This window comes from Atractosteus spatula, chromosome 4, assembly GCF_055471065.1.
Source record: "Atractosteus spatula isolate fAtrSpa1 chromosome 4, fAtrSpa1.hap1, whole genome shotgun sequence".
Classification (NCBI taxonomy): Eukaryota; Metazoa; Chordata; class Actinopteri; order Semionotiformes; family Lepisosteidae; genus Atractosteus; species Atractosteus spatula.
Window position 1 is genome coordinate 16992007 of NC_142709.1, and position 24142 is coordinate 17016148.

General features: G+C 40.6%; 1 protein-coding gene across 1 annotated transcript; it reads right to left on the reverse strand.

Annotated features, from left to right (window-relative positions):
• Positions 1–1405: 1405 nt before the first annotated feature.
• Positions 1406–22478, reverse strand: ankrd50l (ankyrin repeat domain 50-like). Its single transcript, XM_088914899.1, has 5 exons — positions 22342–22478; positions 20333–21354; positions 11704–11933; positions 7370–10975; positions 1406–6642 (listed from the first exon to the last, which is right to left on the reverse strand). The coding sequence occupies exons 2-4, from the start codon at positions 20731–20733 to the stop codon at positions 7371–7373; spliced, it is 4236 nt and encodes a 1411-aa protein (XP_088771025.1). The 5' UTR covers positions 20734–21354; positions 22342–22478; the 3' UTR covers positions 1406–6642; position 7370.
• Positions 22479–24142: the final 1664 nt, after the last annotated feature.

A 24142-nucleotide genomic window follows, 5' to 3' on the forward strand; every position in this document is an offset into this window, starting at 1 on the left:
TTTTGTTTACCTTTTGAATTGTTTCCCCACAACACCTCAGCCCTTTTTGTAAATCCTATTTCATATTTAGTTTCCGTTTTTACTACCTGCATCCATAACCCTGAACTTGTCTACATTAAACATCATCTGTCTGGTGTTTGCCCAGTGGTGAAGTTTATCTAGTAGGGTTTGTCTACAGCAAATTACTCATTCATGTTGTGAATCTGACTCTAGGAACGTTCAGGAAATGGCTAGGTGCCGGGTAAATTTCTCTTCCTGCTGATCGATTTCAGCAGGAGATAAATACAAGTGAAGAGTACAATGGGTTAAATACTATGAAGGCTTCTGGTCCCCTTATGATAATTGAACTTGACCCAGCTGTTACTGTTGCCTTCTCGATTTGTCTAGTCAATATTTGCATTGTAATAATTAGTAATAAGCAACACATGTCCTACTTGTTCTGCAGGTTCTGTATTTTAATTTCATTTGCCTGAATATTATGATCATCCCACCTGTTTTGACTAGAAGTGAGGCATCCTCCTTTCTCTAGAGGCCAACAAAACAAACCTATACAACAGAAGACTAATAAAGGTAATCATATAAATGAACTCGGCTCCTGCAGATGCTTAGGATCTTCCAGCTTTCTTACATTTACGTCCCATGTAACTCATCTAGGTCAAATTGAAGTATTCTGTATTTCTGCAATGCCTTTTTAAGTTGGAGAGTTACAATTTAAGGCTAAACATTACCTATACAGACATACTGTCATTTGAAAGATGTATTTCCCTGGATTAGTTTCGAGACCCTCACTGTGGATGACTATTTGGCATCTTCAATTGTCTTTTTTCCTCTTGTTGGACACAAGTTAAAAGTCTGTAAAAAAGATGTTATGAAAATATAGACTGTAGCTCACTAACCAGGGGTACATCTGCAATATTGCCAGCAGGAGCTGGCACATACAACACATGGAACACCACAAACTATAGTCTGTTTGAGTTTTATTAAATTTCCTTGCTGCATGAAATAAATCTATGAACTGAAGAACAAAGGTGTGATTACCTCTCCTCATTCCTGTAATACCTTTGTTAGTGAGAGCCACCTTAGGAACCAAACACTCCATAGTGACAAAAACTTTGTGTATGTGTATAACAATGCTTTACTCAAATTACATCTGAGATGTTTTTTAAATGCCATTTAAAAATACCAATGCTAGATATGCCCTTTGCTAAAAACTCCATATAAATGAGAACGGAGTGTGTGATATATGTAAATGTCATGAAACACTCAATTAGGAGTTCCTCCTATCCAGACAGCTTTTTTATTTAATGTTTTTATTGAAGACCTATCCTTGCAGCTCAAAACACAGCACCTTCACCCAGATGCAGAGATAAAACAAAGCAAAAAGTTTCAGATTCCATAATTTACAATAAAAGTTTTTATTAAAAAAAATGAAACAAGACATTCACAGAGTTTTCCATTGTGTTTGTTCATAGTGGGTGACTGGTATGGTATACAGTGTTTCTTATGACTTTGAAATGACAGTGTTGTTCAAGCAGATACTGGATCACTGGTGCAACATGAACCACCCACAGTTACTTTAATCCAATGTAGACATCCTCTAGAATCCAGATAACATTCTAGGTTCTTTACAGAAAACCGTGCAAGAACTCGTTCATTTCAGGCCTTGACCTGGAGCTGGTCTCTCAGAACACCGCCTGACTGGCAGTGTGGGACCCACTCGTATGCAAAGAGTCATCACTGTCATTTACAAGTCAATAAGTAACAAGTCTGAAAAAATAACTCAAGTACTTTCGGCAAAAAGGTGATTTAAAATAAATACAACAAACCTGAAACATATCATAGAGCCAATATATTTTTGTTTAAATTTTGGAAAAGTTAATTTATTTGTAAAGTGCTTCACGTTAGCAAATTTTCTCTTTGGACAAGTATTTAAACAGATACTACTGTACGTCAATGATATATTCACCGACATGTTACAAAAGAAGAATTTATGATCAAAATTCACCACTGATGCAGAATACATTAAGCACCCTTTAGAAAAATAACAAACCTCTGTGTTGTACAATAGTAAACACAAACAGTAGCTTTTAAAAAGAGAAATGTGCATTAGAATCATAACCCCAAACTGTACACACCCCATAGAAAGAATAAGCAACTGACAGGACAGACCTGTTTTCGATTTACCTGTTCAAACTGAGGAATGCAGGCCTGTGCACAGCCTTATGCAATAATGCTTCAGTAGCACTTCCTCTTGATCTCCATTTTCAGGGTTTCTGACCAATACCTATGATTCTAATCATTATTTTATATAGTGCCCTTCATGACACAACATGGCTCTTGTCTGTGTTAGCATCAATTACAAAGGCAACACATTTCTTAGACATGGAAGAAAAAATACAAGATTAAGTGTTTCACTGAGTTCAAAATGTCCTAAAAACAGTTTTCACCTCCTAGTTTTCAAAAGCTTTAGATACACTTTTAAGCAAAGCTAAAACAATAAAAAACCTTTTCCTTGTTTTTCTTGCTTGACACAACATTATCACTTCATCTTGATATTGTGATATTGTTTCATATACTGTATGTAGCCCATGACAAAGTGCAGTTACTTACACCTCATTCATCATGTTCATCTCCAAGGAGTCTGTGTTCTTGCCTTCAGGTGTCTTCCAATAAGAACACTGATATGCCCATTTAAAATTCAAGGCAGTTTTTTAAATAGAGTTATAGAACATTTGAAAAGCCTCATTCTTTCAAAAGGTGAAAAACAAACAATTTGGAATAATACATTTGTGTCTTTTAGAAAAGGTAAGTGCACATGCTCTTATTAGAAAAGGAATACTTTGGTGAAATCAAACTAAATTCCTAAGAGGTGACAGTGGTTCATAAGAGTGCACTATAACTTAATTTCACATAAAACTATTAAGTACCAGAAAAGACAGGCATTCAAAATATTCAAAAAAGACCCCATTGGCAAAATTGTATTTAAGGACATTGCTCATGAGATCATCTACTGCATAAGCCATCCATGGTTAACAAAAAGTTAAAACAACTCTCTAAACTCTCTACCACATTCATACTTGTTTCTGAAAACAAATATTATATTTGTTTCTGAAAATATGGATGTTACTGGAAAAGGTAAATTTGCATTAATGCTGTGCACCATCCCTTATTTATACTCCAGCTACACAGACTCATTCATTTTTCCCTTTCGGGGCTCTTCAAAACTGTACTGCTGTTTAATATTAATCTTGATCTGATGCAAATAACATTTAATGAAAAATGTTTTTAAACTACTTTATATAATTTGTTTCATAGATAATACTTAATGTTATAACACCCCATTGAAAATATCTTAAAAGTGTTATGTGTTGCAGTGAAATTCTGTTTGGTGTTTTCAAAACATTCTTTTGCCAGAAAGCCCCTGCTGTTTTGTTGAAAATACTAACGTTCATGTTCTGCAGCTTTCGTTTTTCTGCATGGACTAATGCACTTCCCATGATATCACAAGTAAAAAAACAGATGCGAAGTGAAATTTGAGTCCTGGCTTACCGGCCTCTATTAAAAGTGCCCTAGTAAGTCCAAAGAGTAATGTACAGTTTATGTTGCGTGATCTTCATCACAGGCGGTCACATCAGCCGTATCATGTACACATATTAAATGTTAAGTTTTATGTAAAAAAATATGAATTTAATGTTTAATTGGTTTTAGGAACATATTTATATATTCATAGTTGTGTGCCAAAGTCTAGGCACCCCTGGTTAAATTGCATGTTTCAGAGAATCTCTAAGTGAAAAGAAGTTGGCACAACCTCTGCATGGTTCAAACTTAAACGTGACATGATTCTGCTAATTTTAATGCACAATTACTATTTATTTGCCGATTTTAACCGAAAAAAAAAAAATAATTTGACCAGGGGTGCCTACACTTTTGAACACAACTGTATAGTTAAATATTTAATCTTTTCCATCCCGAGCTGATGCCAGTGCTTTAAAACAGTACTCAAGGATCAGTCTTGGCCTCTGCCCTCCCACAAACCTCTTGTACTAAACCCTCATGCGTCGAAGACACTGCTGCACAGCAGCAAAACTTGTGAAGACAGGGCAACAGTCAGGACTACGCACGCACCTCCACAATCCAAAGACCAACTGCTCAGCTCTCCCCGTGAGCAACAGGGAGGCAAACTGAGAACTGGCTGTCAGACTTAATAGGCCCTCCTAAGTGACCCTCCAGTCTGGCCTGACTGGGCCCAATCCAGGCCGCATTCTCATCACACTGATGGTGTGGCTGGAAAAGCAGCAGCTGAGGAGACTGTGGAGACTGGGTAGTCGCGGCTGTACAGCTCTGCAGCCCTCTCTCTTTTGTGTTCACCAGAGAAGCTCAGTCAGAACCAGTCAGACGACTGTCCAGGCAGGGGCTAGTGGATCTAGAGTGAAGGTGGGTGAGAAGCACAACTCTTTGTCTCGCTGCCACACTGTCTGCCCATTACTATTACCACAAGGAGTTGTGTCATCTGAGCCACCCGTGTTCAGGCATGTGGGGCGTTTTCACTCCTGCAGGTTCAGCTCAAATCTGTGTGCCACCTTATCCAGTGAATGTGGAGAAACATTGCTAACCAATGTAATCTTTAAACAGTAGTGCAATTCACTCCCCCGATTCACTCTTGTTGATCCTCTATGATTCAGACACCTCATTCTGCCATAGGGTACCATCTCCTGTAAGAAAATATTTCCCGCGTGCTGAAGTGTTAAACACTGCTGTAGACTCACTGTCAAATTCCATAAGGATGCTATCCTCTTCCCAGAACCTCTCACATCCTAAAAAGCAAGGTTCCAACATCTCAAGACTCAGTCCCGGAGTGCTTTTAAACCTCGAATAGCATCCATTTTTAACTCCTTCAAATCTTAAAACACACCACAAATTGCCGAAAAGTCCTGCTTTCACATGACGTTGTTTTCCCTCCAATTTGCACTACAGTATTATGCAATTAGCAAAGATTTACAGATCCCCAGGACAATCCTCCTGACTATTTATATATGATATTGCTTTTCTTAAAAGGCATACATTGACAGAAAAAACTGCAGCCAGACTAAATACTGCTTTAGTGTCATTTAAACTCTTTCTGATACAAACGTAAATATCTGCTCACTTCAGTCAAACAATACTGCGTCTGAAAACACTGTCAACAGTGACTGCTGGAATTGGAAAGTGAATTATAAGATCTTCTTGTATTGAAGTAGATTTCAACTTAGATTAAAAAACAAGCTTTAATTACTACTTACAATTATATTTTAATTTCCTTTTACATATCTCAATAGCTTTATTGCTTCAATCAGTGAGAACTTGTGAAATTCAGCTGCCAGACTGCATAACACTAGAGATGCATGAAATGATTCTAATTTATTTCTTAGAAAAGATTTACAGGTAATTAAAATTAATGGACTGATTTCCTTTTGAATTCAGATTAGAATATCCTGTACCAGGATTTTTAGGTTAATCTTTGCAATCAATGAATAAAACAATTAAAACTGTTTTATTTCTGATTAGGATCAATAAAAGTATTTCTGAAAACATATAGACTTGAGAAATTCTGACCCTCTTTCAGTAGATGAACCGCTCTTATCCACACATACAGTCACACAGTGCTGACATTCTTGCAGTTGTTATTCAAATTAAAGAGTCAAGTACACCAGTCTAGATCTCCGCCACTGGGACAATGAAATCGTCATTTCACACAGCTCTGCTGAACACTGCCATCAATTACACCCAGGCACATTTTTCAGCAAACCTTTCTGGAAGTGGAAACACACTGGTGATGTTTCCTGATAAATAGTTAGCACACCACAGCAGGTTTCTTCTCTACCTCCAGTTTCCAACTTAAAGCCTGGTGCTTTATAGAAAGTGCTCATTTAACTGCTCCTTCATGGAACATCTCTCAGGTATGTCATTGTGGCAGGTCCTCCTTAACAGTAGTGTGGCAGAATTGGATCTATGTACACAAACCCCCTACATCCATGTATTTACACTGCATAATAGGAAATATAACCATAATGACCAGAGGCTGGACCTACTCTAGTGTGTTGCAGTCACCTTTGCCTATCTTGGTCCAAACCACCAACATCTCTAACCTTCAGGGATCCTGTAAAATATATACCATGTTGTTTGTATTGTATTTGCCTACAGGCATACTCAGAACCAGTTAGGACAAGCTCTAGGCAATCTTCTGACCCTACTAATGTTCAAAAACACTTTCTTTTGCATTCAGTTCCGGTTTAAAAGAAAGCCCTCATTGTAGCCAGGTACAGTACATTCGTGTGCCTCCATTTATGAGTCCATGCACTTACATTTAAATTCTCTCCGATCTGTCCTTGTTCAACCAGCTTATCCCAACCTGGATAGCATCAAGAGATGGCTGCGCTGTTACCTATTCATTAGAATGTTAAGAGACCTGAAAATGAACAAATTATTGTATTTTACAAGGTGCTAGTAGTAGCAACTATATAATAGGATGTAAACATGGGGTCTTTGAAGTATTTCAGGGTGCTTATCAAAAGAAGGCTCACAATGTCAGTGGTAATTTCCTCTCCTCTTCACAGGAAGTCTTAAAATCACTGTTTTCCAGCCATTCCACATCCCCACATTGACCTATATAAAAAAAAAACACTCTCAAAAAAACTGTCACCCTTGGCTGCCCCAAACCTACCCCAAAATACAATTCACACAAGGTTCGTTTTTAGTGTACAGAGCATTTTGTTATTTTTTAAAAAAAACAGAAATTAGAAATAAAAAAATACAAAATAGCAAAAAAAAATATCTGCTCCAAGTAATGCAGCTGTGAGAAAAGGCATGACAGCAAATTTGTTTTTCAGCAAAACCAACAGAGAAATCAGATCAAGGGGAAATCTTTATGTTAATGCTCTTAAGTTGTTAGCATTCCTTTAAAGGAAATAATGAAACCTGTATGTTCAAAGCAGTACAGTATTAAATAAGGATTATTGCAAATAAATTCCAGGATTGTGAATTGCTTGTTTCCGATTCACATTCTACAAGGACAAGCAGTTCTCTCAGTCCAAACTTCAACTCTATACCTGTATTCCTGAAGCAATTCATCAGAGCTATACTGCTTAAGGAACTACTGTTCTCAAAGTTTGAGTGGACTATAAGAAATCAGTAACATTGATATTCATAGAAATCTAATGTAATGCCTGTGTTATCAGAACATTAATGTTCAGCCTCACTTTTAAAGTGCTTTGTTTTACATTATATTTGAAGAGTTGCCATATTAAATGTGTTGTTGCTGTTGAAGATGGTTATCTCTGATCTTCTAATTTTTTTCTTTCATTAACTTTCCCCATCCAACCACCTTCCTTACCTTACAAAGGGGTTTCCCTCTTGTAGAGCACAGCACTAGTTGGTCCCTCAAACTGCAGCTTGATGGCTTGTTTAAGGTGTAGTTGTGGGTCCATGGTGGTTAAGGAAAACAGAGGCTCAGCTGGTAAGGCACTGGGACTGGGTCCAGCTGGAATGCAGAGAGGGGGTTCAGCCGTTTTCAGAGTAACATCCCTCTCTTCCTGCTGAGAGCCCTTCGTTGGACTCCCTGTGATAGGATATCCAAGAGGTGGGCTGTCCCTTGTCTTTAGGGATCGTGTAGGACTTTCTTGCCCAGGTGTCACCCCAAGAGAAGCCATGACAGAGTTCCACTTTCCCCCACCAGTGAGCTGGGGACTCTGGGTCTTTTCCAGGACTTTCATCCCAAGACCCTCAGCCTTTTGAGGAGGAGCAGGAATCTTGGGCTTCAGACAGTCTCCCATTGCCACCACAGAGCCTGAGACCACAATGGGCTTGCCTGGAACAGCAGAGTCAAAAATGGGCTGTGGTAAAAGTGGACTGACTTTGTGTTTGTTGCCATTGCTGCGCAGTGTGGAGTTTGGGGACACCACAGTGGAGGGCCTGCTTCTGCTCCGTGGAAGTGAGTGCTGCTGGATCTGCTGTGTGAAGCTCAAGCTATCCACCGGCACCGTCTGTGTAGTTGCCAGGGAGTGGCAAGTGGAAGATGAGTTCTTGGAGCTCTGGGCAGAGTTTTCTGAAGCAACTAAAGATTTGTACCTTTCAGTGGTAGATCCAGGAGAACAGGACGAGGAGCTGGCTGTCTGATTGTGCTGAAGAGAAGGCAGCCCTTGATCCCTATAGTTTTCTCCTGTGCTTCCTGAGCTGGCAGACGTAATCCCAGAGGATTGAGTCTTCATGGTGCATGTCTCTGACTGCTGCATACAAGGGGAGGAGGGCAATAATCCCACATAGTGTGGTGCCCCATAGCTCTCCAAAAGTCGTACAATCTTGGTATGACCTCTCTTGCCAGCTACTTTAACAGGGGTACGTCCATACTTGTCTGCATGGGTTGGGTTAGCTCCTTTTGCCAACAAGACCTCTACTACCTCTGTGTGACCCTCCTGGGCAGCAATGCAGAGGGCAGTGGCTGCTTGCTGGTGACAAGTTTGGTCCACATTTGCACCCCCAGATTCAATAAGGAGGCTTGCAGCACTTGCATGGCCCTGCCATGCAGCAGAATGTAAAGGAGGACGACCCTCTACATCCTGAGCATTCGCATTAGCGCCATGTTGAAGAAGCAGCCTGATGGCCTCTAGCTGTCCATGCCAAGAAGCCACATGCAGAGCTGTCCTACCTTCAGCATCTTGAGATTCCAATGGAACTTTCGCTTTTTCAAGGAACAGGGATGCCATATCAAGACACCCTTCAAGCACTAGGAGGTAAAGCAAAGGCCTGCCTTCAGCATCCCTAACATCTGGATCAGCTCCTCGTCTCAACAAATGTTCCACCACTTCTCTGTGGTTTTCAAGGGCAGCTGCACTTAGTGCAGAATGCCCATCATAAGCCCTGTGGCTGATGGGGGAACGCCTGTCAAGCAGCAGTTTCACAGTGTCACAGTGTCCTTCCTGGGCAGCCAAGATGAGTGGTGTTCTCCCATCATTGTCTAGCTCATTCACTCTGGCCATGCTGCCCCGCTCAGTTAAGGCTGCACATACTCCTCTGTGCCCTTCACAGGCAGCCGCATGCAGGGGAGTCCAGCCCAAATCATCTCTGTGGTTCTCATCCAGCCCACGGTCCAGTAGTGTTCGCACTACCTCCACACTACCACGGGTTGCTGCCAGGCTCAGAGCTGTGCGTCCCTCACCATCAATAGCATCAACAGCAGCCCCCCAAAAGAGCAGCATGTTCACTACCAAAATGTGACCCATAGAGGCAGCAGCAAGCAATGGTGTCACTGCAGCAGAACCACCATGAAGCCCTGCCCCTTCATCCACATCTGCACCAGCTTCTAAAAGCAACTCCACCACCTCCTCGTGGCCTTCATAGGCAGCCAGCAGCAAAGGAGTCATCCCATCTTGGTCCTTGTGGCCAGGATCAGCTCCTCGGTCTAAAAGCAAACTCACTACGTCCCCATAGCCTCGTCCAGCAGCTGAGGGCACACACAGGGCAGCCACTGACAGGGCTGTACGTCCATCTTTGTCCCGCAGGTCTACCTGGGCATTATGGTCTAACAATATCTCTACTGCATCCCGATGACCCATGTAGGCTGCTGCAATGAGAGGAGTGCGTCTTTCCCGGTCTGGGAGGTCAACCTGTGCACCATGATCTAGTAAAGTACAGATTATTTCCTCATGTCCCCCCCAGGCTGCAGCCCGCAGGGCTGTCCGTCCCTCGGAGTCACATCCATCCACATCTGCACCAGCATCTAGAAGAAGACGAACAACCTCTCCGTGGCCACCCCATGCTGCAGAGCGTAGAGCAGTCCAGCCTTCAATATCAGCATGGTCAATCATTCGTAAGGCACCATTCTCACATCGGGCCCACCCCAGCAAGCACTGCACCACCTTGGCATGACCCTGACGAGCTGCCAAAGTCAAAGGTGTCTGTCCATGGTTATCAGTGATCTCTGGATCAGCTCCTCTAGAGAGAAGTAGGGCCACCACATCTGCTGAACCTGCATGGGCTGCACTAGCTAGCAAAGACCGTCCATCACTGGGATCAGTCTGGTTTACACTTGCACCATTTTCCAATAAAACTCGAACAGAGTCCTCTCTCTCCAGGGCTTTTCTAATTACTCTTCCATTTGATACACATCCGATGCACAAATTATTGGAATCTGAGAACAAAGGTGAGCAAAGACCAGTTTTCATTAGCAATTGCAGAACTTCCTGTTGAACTGCAGTAAGGGGTAAAGAGTCCGGATCCAGGGAATTACCTGTGAAAGAAGGCACATCATTCCAAACCATCCACAATGCCAAAAGAGTCAGGTTGTCTGAATGCAAGTTAGAGCTGACCAAGTGAAAGGCAAGTCGATACACTTCCTCTGAGGAAAGCTGTGGTCCCCGGAGGGTGAGAGACATAGCAAGCATGGCATGGCCCTCAGCCAGGTTGCAGAGGTACTTCTGTGTGCAATACTTGACATCTGTCAGCCACTCAGCAAAGCTGGCATGAAACAGGAGCTTGGTGCCATGGGGTCCATCAATCAAGACCATAGAAAGGGCATCCAGTTTGTGCTGAAAATCAGGAAGGGTTAGATCCATATCTTTTGTCCAGACTGCAGTATAAAGTTCATTCAGCGTAAGGGGATGGGGAGTGGCCAGTAGGACATTCAACATGGGTTGCACCCGGGAGAAAAGCTTTCTGGGGAAAAGCCTCTGGCAGAGCCACAGGTACAGCCCATTCAGTGTGCCCGGGATGTCTCGAATCTCTCTTATGGCCACAAAGTTCTCCACCACCCCATCTAGGACTCGCTCCAGGAAAAGGAAGCACCCATTGCTCTTAATGTGCAACTGGTTGAGCATGTCGGCCGTCTCAGGCGTGAGATGCCTACGAAGGGATCCCTCCTTATCCAGCCGCAACAGGATGTACTGCTGCACATCTCGCACAGTGTGAGCCTTGCGAAGGTCATCAAGACACAGCTTCCGGAAACCTGCAAAAAGGGAAAGGAAAATTGTCAGCCATCATCGCAGATATCAGAATGAATACATAACAGCACACTACACAGATAAGACCAAACACCAATTTTAGCACCAGGTCCTCTACAGGTAGGTGATCCGGTTCAACCTTCTATGTAGTCTGATTTTTTGATGATAACATTTAATAGCAGTAGCATTTTTAACAAAGAAAAATGTAAAGAATAATTCCAACAGCAGAAAGAAGAAACACAATATTTCAGCTGCTGAGCCATTTTTAGGTATATAGACACTTTCTTAGCATGGAATTAATTTCTACTAGCCCCCCACTTAGCTTTTACAAAGATGTCATGTTCTAAAAGAACAGTAAATACCAAAGATAGTTTGCTTGGAGAGCTGAGGTACTGTATTTCATACAGCAAGCTGCTTCACATGATAAGATACTGAAACACCAGCCATCAGCTATTCAGTGGTAATGACTGTGTGGGATGTACATCTCGAAAAAAGGAGGCTAATTTTGTACATCGTGGGCTGCTAAGATTGCAGCTCCATTCAATGTTGCCCTGACTGAAGAAGAACAGAATAAAAGTGACTAGTCGGGTGACTAACAATTTGACACATGTTCTCTAAAACATTAATATTGGCATTTGTCTCCAGATTGCCCCAACCAAAAACAAAAATCTTTCTAGTAATATTTCAATGTGTACAACTAAGCATGAGGTGCTTTCGACCCATGGACCCCTACCTGAAAACATTTTGCTTATTGCTTTGTTCTGGCGGCGTGTGGAGCAGATGAGCAGAAGCCACCCTGGGAGGAGCTGCTGGTGACTGGACAGAAGCTCCGCGATGGAGCTGCTCTTCTCCACAGCCTGGCTATCTCCAGCCACCTCCATCCACCCGGAGTCGAGACCATCCACCAGGAGAAGCAGGGTCTGGGATGGAGCGGGTACGTCCAGCAGAGGCAGCAGCACTGCCCTAAGGGGAAAGGAAGGCCAAAGTCACCTTACAGAGGCCCTAAGAGTAGAACACATCACAAGTGAAGGGGAGTCAGTGCCACTGCAGGAAGAGTGCCAGCCCCAGTGCTACCTGCAGGCACCTATACCAAGTACTACATAATGTGTCCCAATTACGAACTGTATAGCATTGTACCATTGGATATTAATATTAACCTGGATTTAATAAAATGTTGCACAGTGTCAATAAAAAGTTACAGCAGATGTCCTCCAATAACTACTGCAGGTCAATAAATTAATTCTAACTACAGATCATATCAGAACTGATACTTAAATCACGCGATCATTCAGTTTGGCGTTTTTAAATACATCTTTTAAGCTAAAACAACGTATTCAAATAACATTTGAAACCAAGCACTTAAAAAGATTTCCATACACCTTGATAACAATAATGCAATACAAGGAGAATAAGACAAAACTAAACACCTGAGCTAAGAAATTACAGACTTCTGCCATAACAAGTCTGATTATCTGATTTTCAAACAAGACATTAAATTAGGAATATTGCAAAACAGTTTCTCTTTCACCCTATCAGAGCTGTGGTCCCACCCCTGGTCTTGTTCAGGCAGGAGGGCGGTTCTTCAGTGGCTTTATGAGTCAGGGCTTAAGAAGCTATGGGATTTCCTGTAACACTGCACTCAAGAAGCCAGCAGGACTTGTCGACAGACATACAGTATGCAGCTCGCAGGAACATAAACTGAATACCTAAGCTATCCATTTCCATACTAAAAGACATTTTAAGAAATCACACTGCACCACCTAGAGCTATGAACATACTGTATATGGTCCAGGCAAAACAGCCCAAAAGTGGTTGAGAAAGATTAGGTCTTCAGTGAGTTAGAACATAATTTAACACACCTGATTTCAGTGAGAGAAAACCCAGAGATCTAAAGCATAGGGTGTGTCTGGAGAGGGCTGATGGCCAGGGATACAGCAGCTAAATCCTTTGTCTGTGTGGGTAGGGAAGTTGTCCAGACTGAAAATATGAATGTCTACTGCCAACTACACCATTTATTGACACCGATAAATACAAACGAGAGGATTAGTTGCTCTGTGTAAGAGCTTATTTTACTCCTGAGTTGGTGAACTAAACCATGTAAATGCACTTGTCAGTTAACACCACTGCTCTCAGCTTTTGGGTCCTGGTTATGATTTTTACCATGGGCACTTGAAACATTGTGTGTAAATTATTTGTATTTTTAAAATATTATTAAAATGTGACGTTATTGGTAGGGGGTGAAGATGTTTGCTTGGCACTGTAAATGGAGTGACAGGACTCTTTAGATATAACCTCTACTTCAGGTGTGAACACAAGACAGCTACTGTATATTCCTTGTACAGAATGAGAATGACATGTCAGCATGGAATCTCTGCTAGCCATTTAATAACTGTTAAAGATTTCAGAGACCACACTTTTAACTTTCCATATGCTTCTTTTCATTAGGTGCTTCCTGAGAACACTAGTGGAAATCATGTATCTGTATTTCATCAGATGTCATGCTGGTGCACTTGTCGTGATGTCCTCTGCATTGCAGGAAGAGCATGAATGTATCTCAACTTTTTATTCGGAAAAACAGGGCACGGTAAAAATGTATGTTAATTTAGTTCACTAAACACTTAGGTAGAGGGTATTAATGTTAGACTGAGGGCAGATAATATTAACATTTTGCCTTTTTTAGTCTAAATTCCCATAATTCCTATATTTGATACGACAGGGTAAACTGAACAAAGTTTCTCTAATGTCTGATCTACCTAGTTTGTTTCCTATGGCATCCACCGTTCTGGGTGGTGCATAACCCTGACTGAGCAAAAGGAGGACATGACTAAGGGTAAATCACCTACTGTATCTCTGAGTTTTATCTTAGGTTTTGCATTTCTGGATTAGGTGGGTTTGCATTGACCTCTGTGACTTGACTGGACAGTCAAGAGCCTGGTACTGTATGTTAACTCTGAGAGACATAATGCTCCTGCTGTCCTGCAAGAAACCAGTGCTTACAGTGTCAAATGGCTCAAGAAGAGGTTCTGGAAGAAAGGATTCACAGGGCCAGCTCTCCACATGCCAGTGAAAGATTGCTGCAGTAAGCATAGTTGACAACCACCAAATCTCAACTGAGAAGGCATCTAATAGAAAAACAAGAGTTTATGAAAAAATGTTTAAAAATATGCAGGCATGCAGATCCACTCTGCACAGAGGCTGCTCTGGTAAAAGTGACAAATAACCTATGTATGTGTACAGTTTCAATTTTTTTCTATTTTAATCCTGTGCTACATCTGATACTGTAGAACATACATGTTTTTTGAATGGTCTAAAAGAATAGGTGGGCCTATAGAGAACTGTTCTGAATTGGTTTAAATAATACCTAACCAACAAAAAGTATTTTGTCATATTGTGAAAGACCTGCATTAAAACGGGCTCATATTATATGTATTATGCCTCAGGGATCTGTTCATTGTCCTCTGTTATTTTCTTCATACATGTTTTCATTAGGTAGAATAGATTATTCTGAAACATGGAATCAACATGCAGTGTTATGCTGATGACACAACAGAAAACAAGGGACATCAAGACTACTTCAGCTTTATTTGATATTGTAACGCAACGGGGGCTCAGGCGGGCGCCCTTGCCGCATCAGGTCGGCCCCACACTGTCCGGGGCTCGAACCCGGGACTTCCGCGTCTCTCTGCAGCGACCTAGCCCCGTGAGCTAAAGAGAGATCTCCCTACAGCCCAGTAGCTGTAGTCCTGCTATCACAGGGAAGGGCGGTGACGTCACCTGCTCTGGTACGCCGGCTCTTACACAGTACCTGTCGGCCGTAAGCGTTACAATATGTTTCCGACATTAAAAGTTAAGACGTCTTAAAATCATGCCGCAGTTATTTGCAAAGGCAGTTTGGTCTTAATAGTAGGATCTTGAAACAAGTATTGACAGAAACAAATTTGGATAATTTGACTTTAAGTTTAAAGTCCAACCTGAGAAACTTGGGTGGAGGGAGAAAATTGATTTTGTTCTAAGCTCTTACCCGCTTATTAAACAATTTACTGATAACTTTCTTAAGATCTGAAAAAAGCGTTAATACTTTGTAACCATTTCAAACTCGGGTCTCTTGTTTTCCAGTGGTACAAATGTTGCTCTGTCTCATTTACAGCTTGTATTGAATGCTGCTGTTACTGCGAAATGTTTTGAAATGAAAATGTTTCACACCTGTGTTGGAACTGCTACACTGGCTTACGGTAGGTTATAGGATTGAAATTATATTAAATTATATGAAGTGCTTTATACGATATTAGTCAGGCACCAGACTATTTAACTGAGAAGAATACTCCATATCAGCCTACATGTACAGTAAAGTTAATAAGGTGAGTAAACATGGGCATACTCTGAGCTCCAAGAGTAAAACACAATAGAAAAAGGACAGGCTGGTATAATGCTCCAAGACTGAAGAACCCACTGTCATCCTTTGTAATAAATGCCTCTGTGGTGGCAATTTTTGAATAAAAACCTAAGGCACATACTTCTAAAAATGGAATCTCTTTATTATATCTTCCCATCCATCCATGCATTTTCTAACCACTTTATAAAAATAAAGGCTCACAGGGAAGCCTAAGACTATCCCAGCAAGCAATGGACACAAGGCGGAAAACACTCTGGATGGGACACCAGGCTATCGCAGTATTTTCTCTTTACAGTATTTTAAATATTTTTCTTTGCAAAGGACTACGTTTTATTCTCAATGATCCTTAAATCGAGTTTGGCAACTTTCATGCACAGGAAAGTACATCTGTTTAGAAACAAAACAGCAATTCTGCCTCAAAGAAGTACAGCACCCAGACTTTGTTTATGGCTTGGCAGCAAACAGAAAACTGAAAATTTATATATAAATATCTTTGTCTGTTGTGCAAGCAGCATTTTAACTAAGTGCACCTGAGTGCTGCATAAAAAACAAGAAAGTACACTGCATGAAAGGCACAAAGTTGTAATGCAACATATAGTAATATGAACATAAACCATCCCATGAACACAAAATGAAATAATTGTAGAAACAGCAGAACATACAACACTATTCTTAAATTAGTCTAGGTAATCAGGCCCTGTAAAATGCATAGTTTCTTTGTTCTTTCAAAATTGTATGTCCCAATTTTCCTTCAGCCTCACAAAGGCCTTTAATTTCGTAGAATAAACAGGAGCTAATTTACCAAAATCTCATTATCTGCTTACAGTGCTGCTTTTCATTTATGCAAATATAACCCCTACTTCAGATGTGGACACAAGACATTATATTCCTATAATTAATAAATATCATTTCAATCCTATAACCTACTGTGAGCCAGTGTAGCTGTTCCAACACAGGTGTGAAAGATATGTGTTTTTATTCTAGGGAAAAATGATAAAATCTATTTTAAAAGAAAAAAAGTCCAACAAAGGAGTAATGTATAAACATAACTTGAAACCCTTCGGTGCCTTGTTTAATTACCTTCTGATCATGATACAAACATCTGAGGAGAAGGTTTGCTTCAACATTTCTTAAGCTGTGTTTGCTTTGGCAGAAGAATTAGAAACAGAAATAGTTCCCTGTACACTGTATTCACCTGCTCTAACAGAAATCTGTCTTGATTTCATATAAGATGTACATACATTATATATTATTTTTGCCATTCCTATGCCATCTTTCTCCTGTCTTTTGCTAAACTGATTTGTCAAGTTTTGAAAAGAGAGTTTTTTCTCAAAAGAGTATGTGGGGAAACGGAAGATGAATAAATGTTTATTTGCTCCACATCTACTGTGATGTTCTCCAGTACCTCATGAATTCTAAAGCTCAAGACCCCTACTTGTGAAAATCCTGAACTTGACTGTACTGTATATTAAACATGTTACAAGAGGCCAGGTTTAACCATTCCTTACTAATAATCTTATCAGATCACAGCATTCTTGGCTGTTGTACCCTGCCTTACAGGTCTTGGTACGCCTCTCACTCCTCCTACGGGAACTGTACTGCCAATGTGATCATATCACACAGCCAAGAGATGCTGGAAAACCTCTGACAAGGAGTGCAGGATTTCAGAATATCGACCATTTTAAACACGATTTAAACTGTCATATATCATATATATATCTATCATAGCCTATTGCTTAAGGGAGAGCGTTTCAGCACAGTTTCGTTCTGCTCTGTGTATTTTAATTAGACTCATTGCAATTCAGGACCACGATTAATTTGCCGTTTAAATTGGTGTGGATTCATCTCAGATTGAGGGGATGCATATAATGAATATGAATTTGAACCCTTTGTGTGCTGAGTATCATATAGTGAACAACGACAGTACACTGCAATGAGTCTAGGCTATGTTCTCCAGACTTCCCCAGACAATAAGCATCTGATTTTAAACCCAAAAGAGATCATTTTTAGCTGAAATGTATCTTCCAGGAAAAAAAAGTATTGAACTAGGTATTGATTCTGAAAAAAAATGTGTAGGGTAGGATTTTTTTTCTGTCCATTCTTATCCATCAATCAGCCTGTGTTGTGTCCAGTCTTATCAGTCGGTGTTCTCGGGGTTTACTGACAGCCTGAGGCCATGTCGCAAGACACAACAGGGATATGTCTTGCTCAGAAAAACATCAGGTCTGCGTGACTCTTTTAAGAACCAACAAAAGCCTCTACTCAAGAGAAACTAAGAAACAGTGGCTAAAGGCTTAGAATTCAAGATGTAAATTTAATGCAGGAATGTGGTCTATACCATCCTCAGGGTCGCATAATGTCCATCCTAGCTATGACAATTCTGATTTCATCTCAGCTGGAGATCTCCATAAAACTCAAACACAAAATGTTTGAAACATTTGCTGAAAAATACAGAAAAAATGAAGCATTTTTCTAACTCATTTCAACAAAACTGGATTGCCTGCAATTTATTGCCATATTTGAAACTCGATTAAACTTTCATATTGCACAATAGGTCTTGCGAGGCTCTAGCGATGCATATAACATAGGCCACTGTTCTCAGCCCAGTTCCTGGGGGATCCTGGGTCCGCTAATTTTCATGCCATCTGAGCTCAGTCTTTTGTACTAATAGATATTGACTGTGCTCATCGCACAGAACTTTAAGCAGTCTCTCCTCGGCTTGGATGACTATGCCCATGCCACGTTGTTTCAGTCTTAAAAATTGTTCAAATGTGATTGATTTACAATTTCCAGATGCAGGTAGGCATGGCATGGCGTCAGTCTCCCAAAATGAGTTAATTGTTTCCTTCTCCAAAGGTCCAATTGTGAACACACCTGAATGAGGGAAGCTCTGTTGCCCTGAAGGAAATTCAAAAGGGCCCTTAAATTTGTAGTTATTACCCCTCTGTTAAAAAAAATGGATTTAGACTCCAGCGTGCTCAATTATTATTAATTATTATCCAGCTTTTGGATTCTAGAGTGCTAGTTTCTCTTACGTTACAAGCTTACTTATATGCAAATAAGTTACGCCTGAAAACGTTTTTTTGAGTTACAAAATATTTTCCAATTTTTTTATCCATTCCACCACTGCTTAAACCTGTTTGGTTTCATGTTTTAATTAATATTGTGCGTATTCAAACACATCTCTCCAAATCCAATCCAGAAAAGCTAGTAGTGTTCTAGTAGAACAGTACAGAAAAGTAGTAGTCCAGTCCATCTTTTTCAGGTTTGATTACTGTATTGCAGTGCTTGCTGGTATATCCAAATACTGTATGTTCTTAAATTGCATCTTTTAACCACAGTAAAATGCTTGGGCACATCCCTCCTATTTTAGCGTCCTTGCAAGGCCTTCCTGTGAATTTCAATATCAGATTTCAGCAGCCATTTCACACTCCAACTCACAAATGGCAACCTACTGAAGCTAACCTTATAATCCTTATCTATCAATTGGGTTTGTCACTCAATTCTCCTCCCCACTGATAGCTGAAAGCACTATATACAGTAAGTGTAAGGAAATAATCCAAAATTCTGCTCCCTATCTTTAGTCATGACTATATCAGCACTCAAAGCCCCTAACTCCGTACACACCCGCTCATTATTTGGACTCTTCTATCAGATCTCAATACGAGGATCTGAGCTCGGGGAGATTGTATTTACTGTATCAGATCTTGCAAGTCACCACTTTCAAATTCTGTCTTAATACTCACTTTTGTACATAATCTTTTAATTCTGTTAAATTTGTGTATAGCTCTTTTGATTGTTTTATTGTGTTGTGACTTGAAAGATACACTATAAAAGCTGATTACATTTATTAAAGTGCACGTCAAATAGCAAATACCTATCAAGTACCTTGTAATTAAGGACTCAGTTAGGTCCCTTAGGAGCTGTACCGGAAACCACTGACTTAGGCTAATTGTTCTCTCTTACCAGCTACTCCTGATCCTATACAGTATGAGAGGGCTGTTCAGGAAGAGTTCATTTCTATATTGAGACGCTTAACATTTGAAAGTTCACTACAGTTTTATGTTAAGTCAAACACATTTTATGGAGTTCAGAAGCTTAGCTATCTTCGATTGACAATCAAATTTTGATTATTGCTTTTGAAAGCACAATATAAAGTAATAATTATTTTATGTTTAAGATGCTGCAGTTTCATGAAGAAAGTATTTTAGAGCTCAGTCAGCAAGGGTTAGATAAGAGTAAAGGTTGAAGAAACCACTACACAACTAGAAATACTTACAAATCTATCACACATTTAAAGTAACAATGGCTTAGTTTGGATTTGTATTTCCAAACCAATCCAAACAAAAGTGCCCATTTCAATTTATTTTTAAATCTTTTCTGCCCATTCATTGGGAATAACCAATCTCTGATCTTCAAGAGCCGTGAAACATTGTCACTGCACGTTAAGCCTTAGAAAATGCCAAATAAACATCAATCTGACAAGCAGTTTTACAGTCTGAATGATGAACATGTTATCATGTGAGAGTGCATCAAGAGGTTTTCTTAAGTCACATTTTGTGAGACGAATGATGGACAGAGAATTCTACCAGTTAATCTAACCTCCTGGGCATTTTTGCAAAAATACATGCTTCCTTACACATTTAGTAAAATATATGCAAATAACTTCATCTGAAGGAAAACAAAACTAAATAACAATACTATTTAGAACACATATCTGATTAGCGTTATCAAAAGTTAAATAAAACTACATCTGATGTTGGGGTATTTCTAACACACACTGGTCCTTAATAACAGTAAAACTGTTACTGGATGGGTTACCGGTAGAGGCAAGTTTGCACAACACATATGTGGTGATGTATATCTGTTCCTAAATATACAACAACCGACTGGGAAATTGTGTCTTTAGCACAACATGGTAACATTCATTCTAAATCATTTCAAGACTTTCTCATTGAGCATATAGTACCTTTTGAAAGCCTCGTCGGGGTCCCTCTCACATTGCAGTGGCTCCAAAGCTGTCTGGACTGCGGGGTCTGCCACTCTTTCACTGTAGCCCAAGAGCTGGGGGCTCTTCTGGAGCTGCTCCACCAATCCCAGGATAAAGCCGGACACTGACACCGTCCTTTTGTCTTCCCACTGGCAAAAGTGGGCAGCCAGGCACCGGGATGCCAGGTTAGCGCGGGCCCAGGCCTCGGAAGTTGGCCAGAGCAGCTCGGTGCACAGGGCAGTCTTCCCACTGCCCGGGCCCCCAGTGATCACGACCCCCTGAGTCCGACCCACAGCCCGGCTCTCTAGCCAGTGCTGGATCTTGTTCAGGGCCCATTCCCGGCAATAGAAGGACCGACCCTGCAGAAGACTGGTACTCATCCCTGAAGGAAGCAAGGGGTGCACACAGGCGTACCCATTTCTGGGGAAGGAGAGGGTCTGGGATAGGCGTCTTTAAAACAGGCTGCTAAAAGTGAAGAGCCAGAAACAATTCTCACAAGCTTTTCACTGTGGCATCACTTTTTGTTGTCCAAGCAATGTAACCTCTCTGGACATTCCTCATAAAAACTGTACTAAAAAAAATCAGAGAATACACCCATCCCTGTGAGTCTTCTGTCCCCTGGCAATCACAAACAACTAAGGAATTTGAGTTGCCACACCTAATTGTGCTCTTGGGGCAAAATCTTCCTGATCTCCTCTTGAGAAAAGCTTTTGGAAAAGTCCCGCCTGACTCTGTGTTTCTTCTTTTAACCTCATCCAGGAAGTCCTGGCAAGCACTTGATTACCACTAACATTTATCTTTCCCCTTGTTGTGTACAGCTCACTGTACACTCCTCGCACTGCGCTCCTCTCCCAGATTTTCTTCCCTATAAGTCTTTGGGATCTGCCAAGACGGAATTCCTTCTCCTGTTCTCTCTGTGCGAGGTCCTCCTTCTTCCTCTCTCGGTTCCAGCCCTGTCCTTCTCCTGCAGCAAAGCATGTCAGGACATGCACTGGTGAGACCTAACAGATCATATGGATGGAGTGAGCCAGATAACGTGAATAACCAGAACGCGCAGGGTTAAAGTTCACATTCAGAAGCACAATTTCTTCACATTTCAGTACGCCTCCGGTTCCGGCTTTAAAAATGGGAGGCAGCCAAAATATTTTTATTTGCTTCATGTCAAGTTATGAGTCTAAGCTCCTTTAAGACCTTACGGTGCTTCCTTCAAATATATCGCAATGGATTTTTAAAATCACAAGTTTGATTCTCATGCAACCACCCGATTTTCTTGAAACTGGAATGGCCACTTTTTTGGTTATTTTGAGAGAGAAGGAACAGCCCTGTATGAAAGTATTCTCCCCCAATAAATAAGTAAAATCGTTTCCCCTTTTCTTCAACCTAAATCGAAGCTGCCTATCAGCAGCTTCAGATTAAACTTAAATCGCCGTAATTACTATATTACCTTAGGCTTATAGTAATCAAAGAGAAAAAAAAGAGTTGGAATTGATGATAAATTGATCAATGGTACAGTAACTGCGATATTCGGTACCTTCGGTACATGACATTTCGCCATACAGTAATACATTTACAGAAAAGATCTATAAATACATAACGCAGTGCAAGCAGTGTCCCCGCACTCGTGCTTCCTAAAATTTTATGCATTTTTTAAATCGTTTCACTCGTCGTTGAAAACTTTCGTATTCACCGGCAGGCATGCATCGAACATATATTTCGCCTTGAATGCAAATAAAAAATCAGCTCCATGCTCATTAGAAAAACATGACTGATATTATGTAGCGCTGACATATACATATGCGATTCCAACTTATTTTTTTTTAGTCAGACTGGCTACAGGTGCTGTGCTAACTTGTGTGTTCAATAATGCTCAATGCATCGTTAAAATGCCGACATGCCAGAGCTCCCATTTCTCCAATCACTTGAATCGATTACACTTCTGTTTGACATTATTTTCATAATGGCAAAAAAAAAATCGGAATCATTACTACCTGAATGTCTAAAGATGGTGCCGGTGAAACAGAATAGTTCTGTACAAGGTGTGAGACTACTTTCCCCGCAGATGTTTGTTAGGAAATTCCGAGGCTTCTTACAGGGAACCCGGCCCGTAGGGGGTTAAACCAGAAGAAATCCAGTCAAGGGAAAGAAACGAATAGTCTCTTGCTGCAAGGAAGGCGGTGCCACTCCACACTCTCTCCCCTCTTCATTCAAATTTATTAAGACGTCACGTACGTATATTTACACTGTGCTATTCAAGAATTGTCCTATAAGACTCAAAGTTTTCACTTATGTCCACAATCCCAACAGGAAACGAGGCCTCGGCACGGAGCTCCGCCAGGCGTACAGGCATGGATTTTATTTTGGAGCCGACTATGTTCGGGAATAAACTTTTTCAGTATATTAAAGTCCTGCATGAGAAAGCATGAGAAACCTGCCAACTTCCATTAGGAAAAATAAAAGGCAACATTTTTAAACATTTCATTTTTGCTTATTTTTTCTTCTTTTTGTTTTAAATAAGGGTTTAAAGATGTGAATAATCTGAATGCCAATAATCTATTAATTTTTATTTACAGTAGGTACAGTATATAAAAGATACTGTACAACACCCATTGTTCCAGTATTTTAATAACTCTCAGCATCCAAATCAGTGTGATTAAATTATTCAAATCCACAGTTTACACTACAAAAGTCCTGTCCAAATATTTACAGTGTCTGTACTCAACAATGGCCTCATTACACAAAAGGAAATGATTTCAAGATTTTCATTTTAGAAGGAGAACAGGAAGGAGTAATGAAGGAAAAAACAAGGCAGGATAGCCAGATGATGATGAAGTCCTGGCCTCATGCATTTCCTAACAGCTGTTCCACATTCGCAGCACCATGTCTTTAGCATGCAGTTAGCAGAAAAGTAAACAAGGTGATGACTTTTAACTTTGAATTTAACTTTACGAAGACCCAAGACATCATTCAGATGAGCACAGATATCACCATATCAGTTTTTAGCCATTTTCATGGCTTGATGCTTTTCAGAATATTCTTGTGTTCACCTTATCAACAACATTGACTGTCAGTTACTTTTATTATTTCAGCCACTCTCAATAAACCAAAAGTATGTATCATTAAGCTACTTTCACTGTAAAGAGAACAGATAACATTTTCAAATAGAGAATAAACAAACCAAACATGGCTCTGGACAACCTTATCCAGGCTACGTTTTCTTGCTGAAAAAGAACATGTTTTTGCTATTCAGTTAACAGGAAACCACTGAAATTCTTTGTTTTCATTTCAAATTCATTTAATATAATCATCTAATCCCTGAAATGGACAGGCAATTCAACCAGCCTGCGACCAGGCAGTCTTGAGTTCTCAGGGGAGCAGAAGATATTGTCCTTTTGAGATGCTACCTGGGTTGCACTTTGGTCTAATTTCCTTGGAAGCTCAGACTGTTGATCAGATTGTACAAAGGATTGTCCATTATTCATATGTCTGGTAGCAAAGTGGCACTGCTTCACTCTAGAAAAGATGATTGAAGGCAACTCAGGGGTAGCAACAGGTACAGTACCTGAACATCACGGTTTTCACTCTGGGGTGGTACCCTGTCGGTCAGTTGAATTGGGGCAGGTTTAGTTGGAGGGAGACATTCTTGTTTGTGGGTACTGTAAGTAGGTGTCAGGATTTTTAACAGTTGTTTAAATGGTTTTAAAACTACTTGGCTAGGTCCATCAGGGGGATCTTTCTATCTAATGACATACAGAACCCCATCTACATCAGCAGGATGTACAGTATTAAATG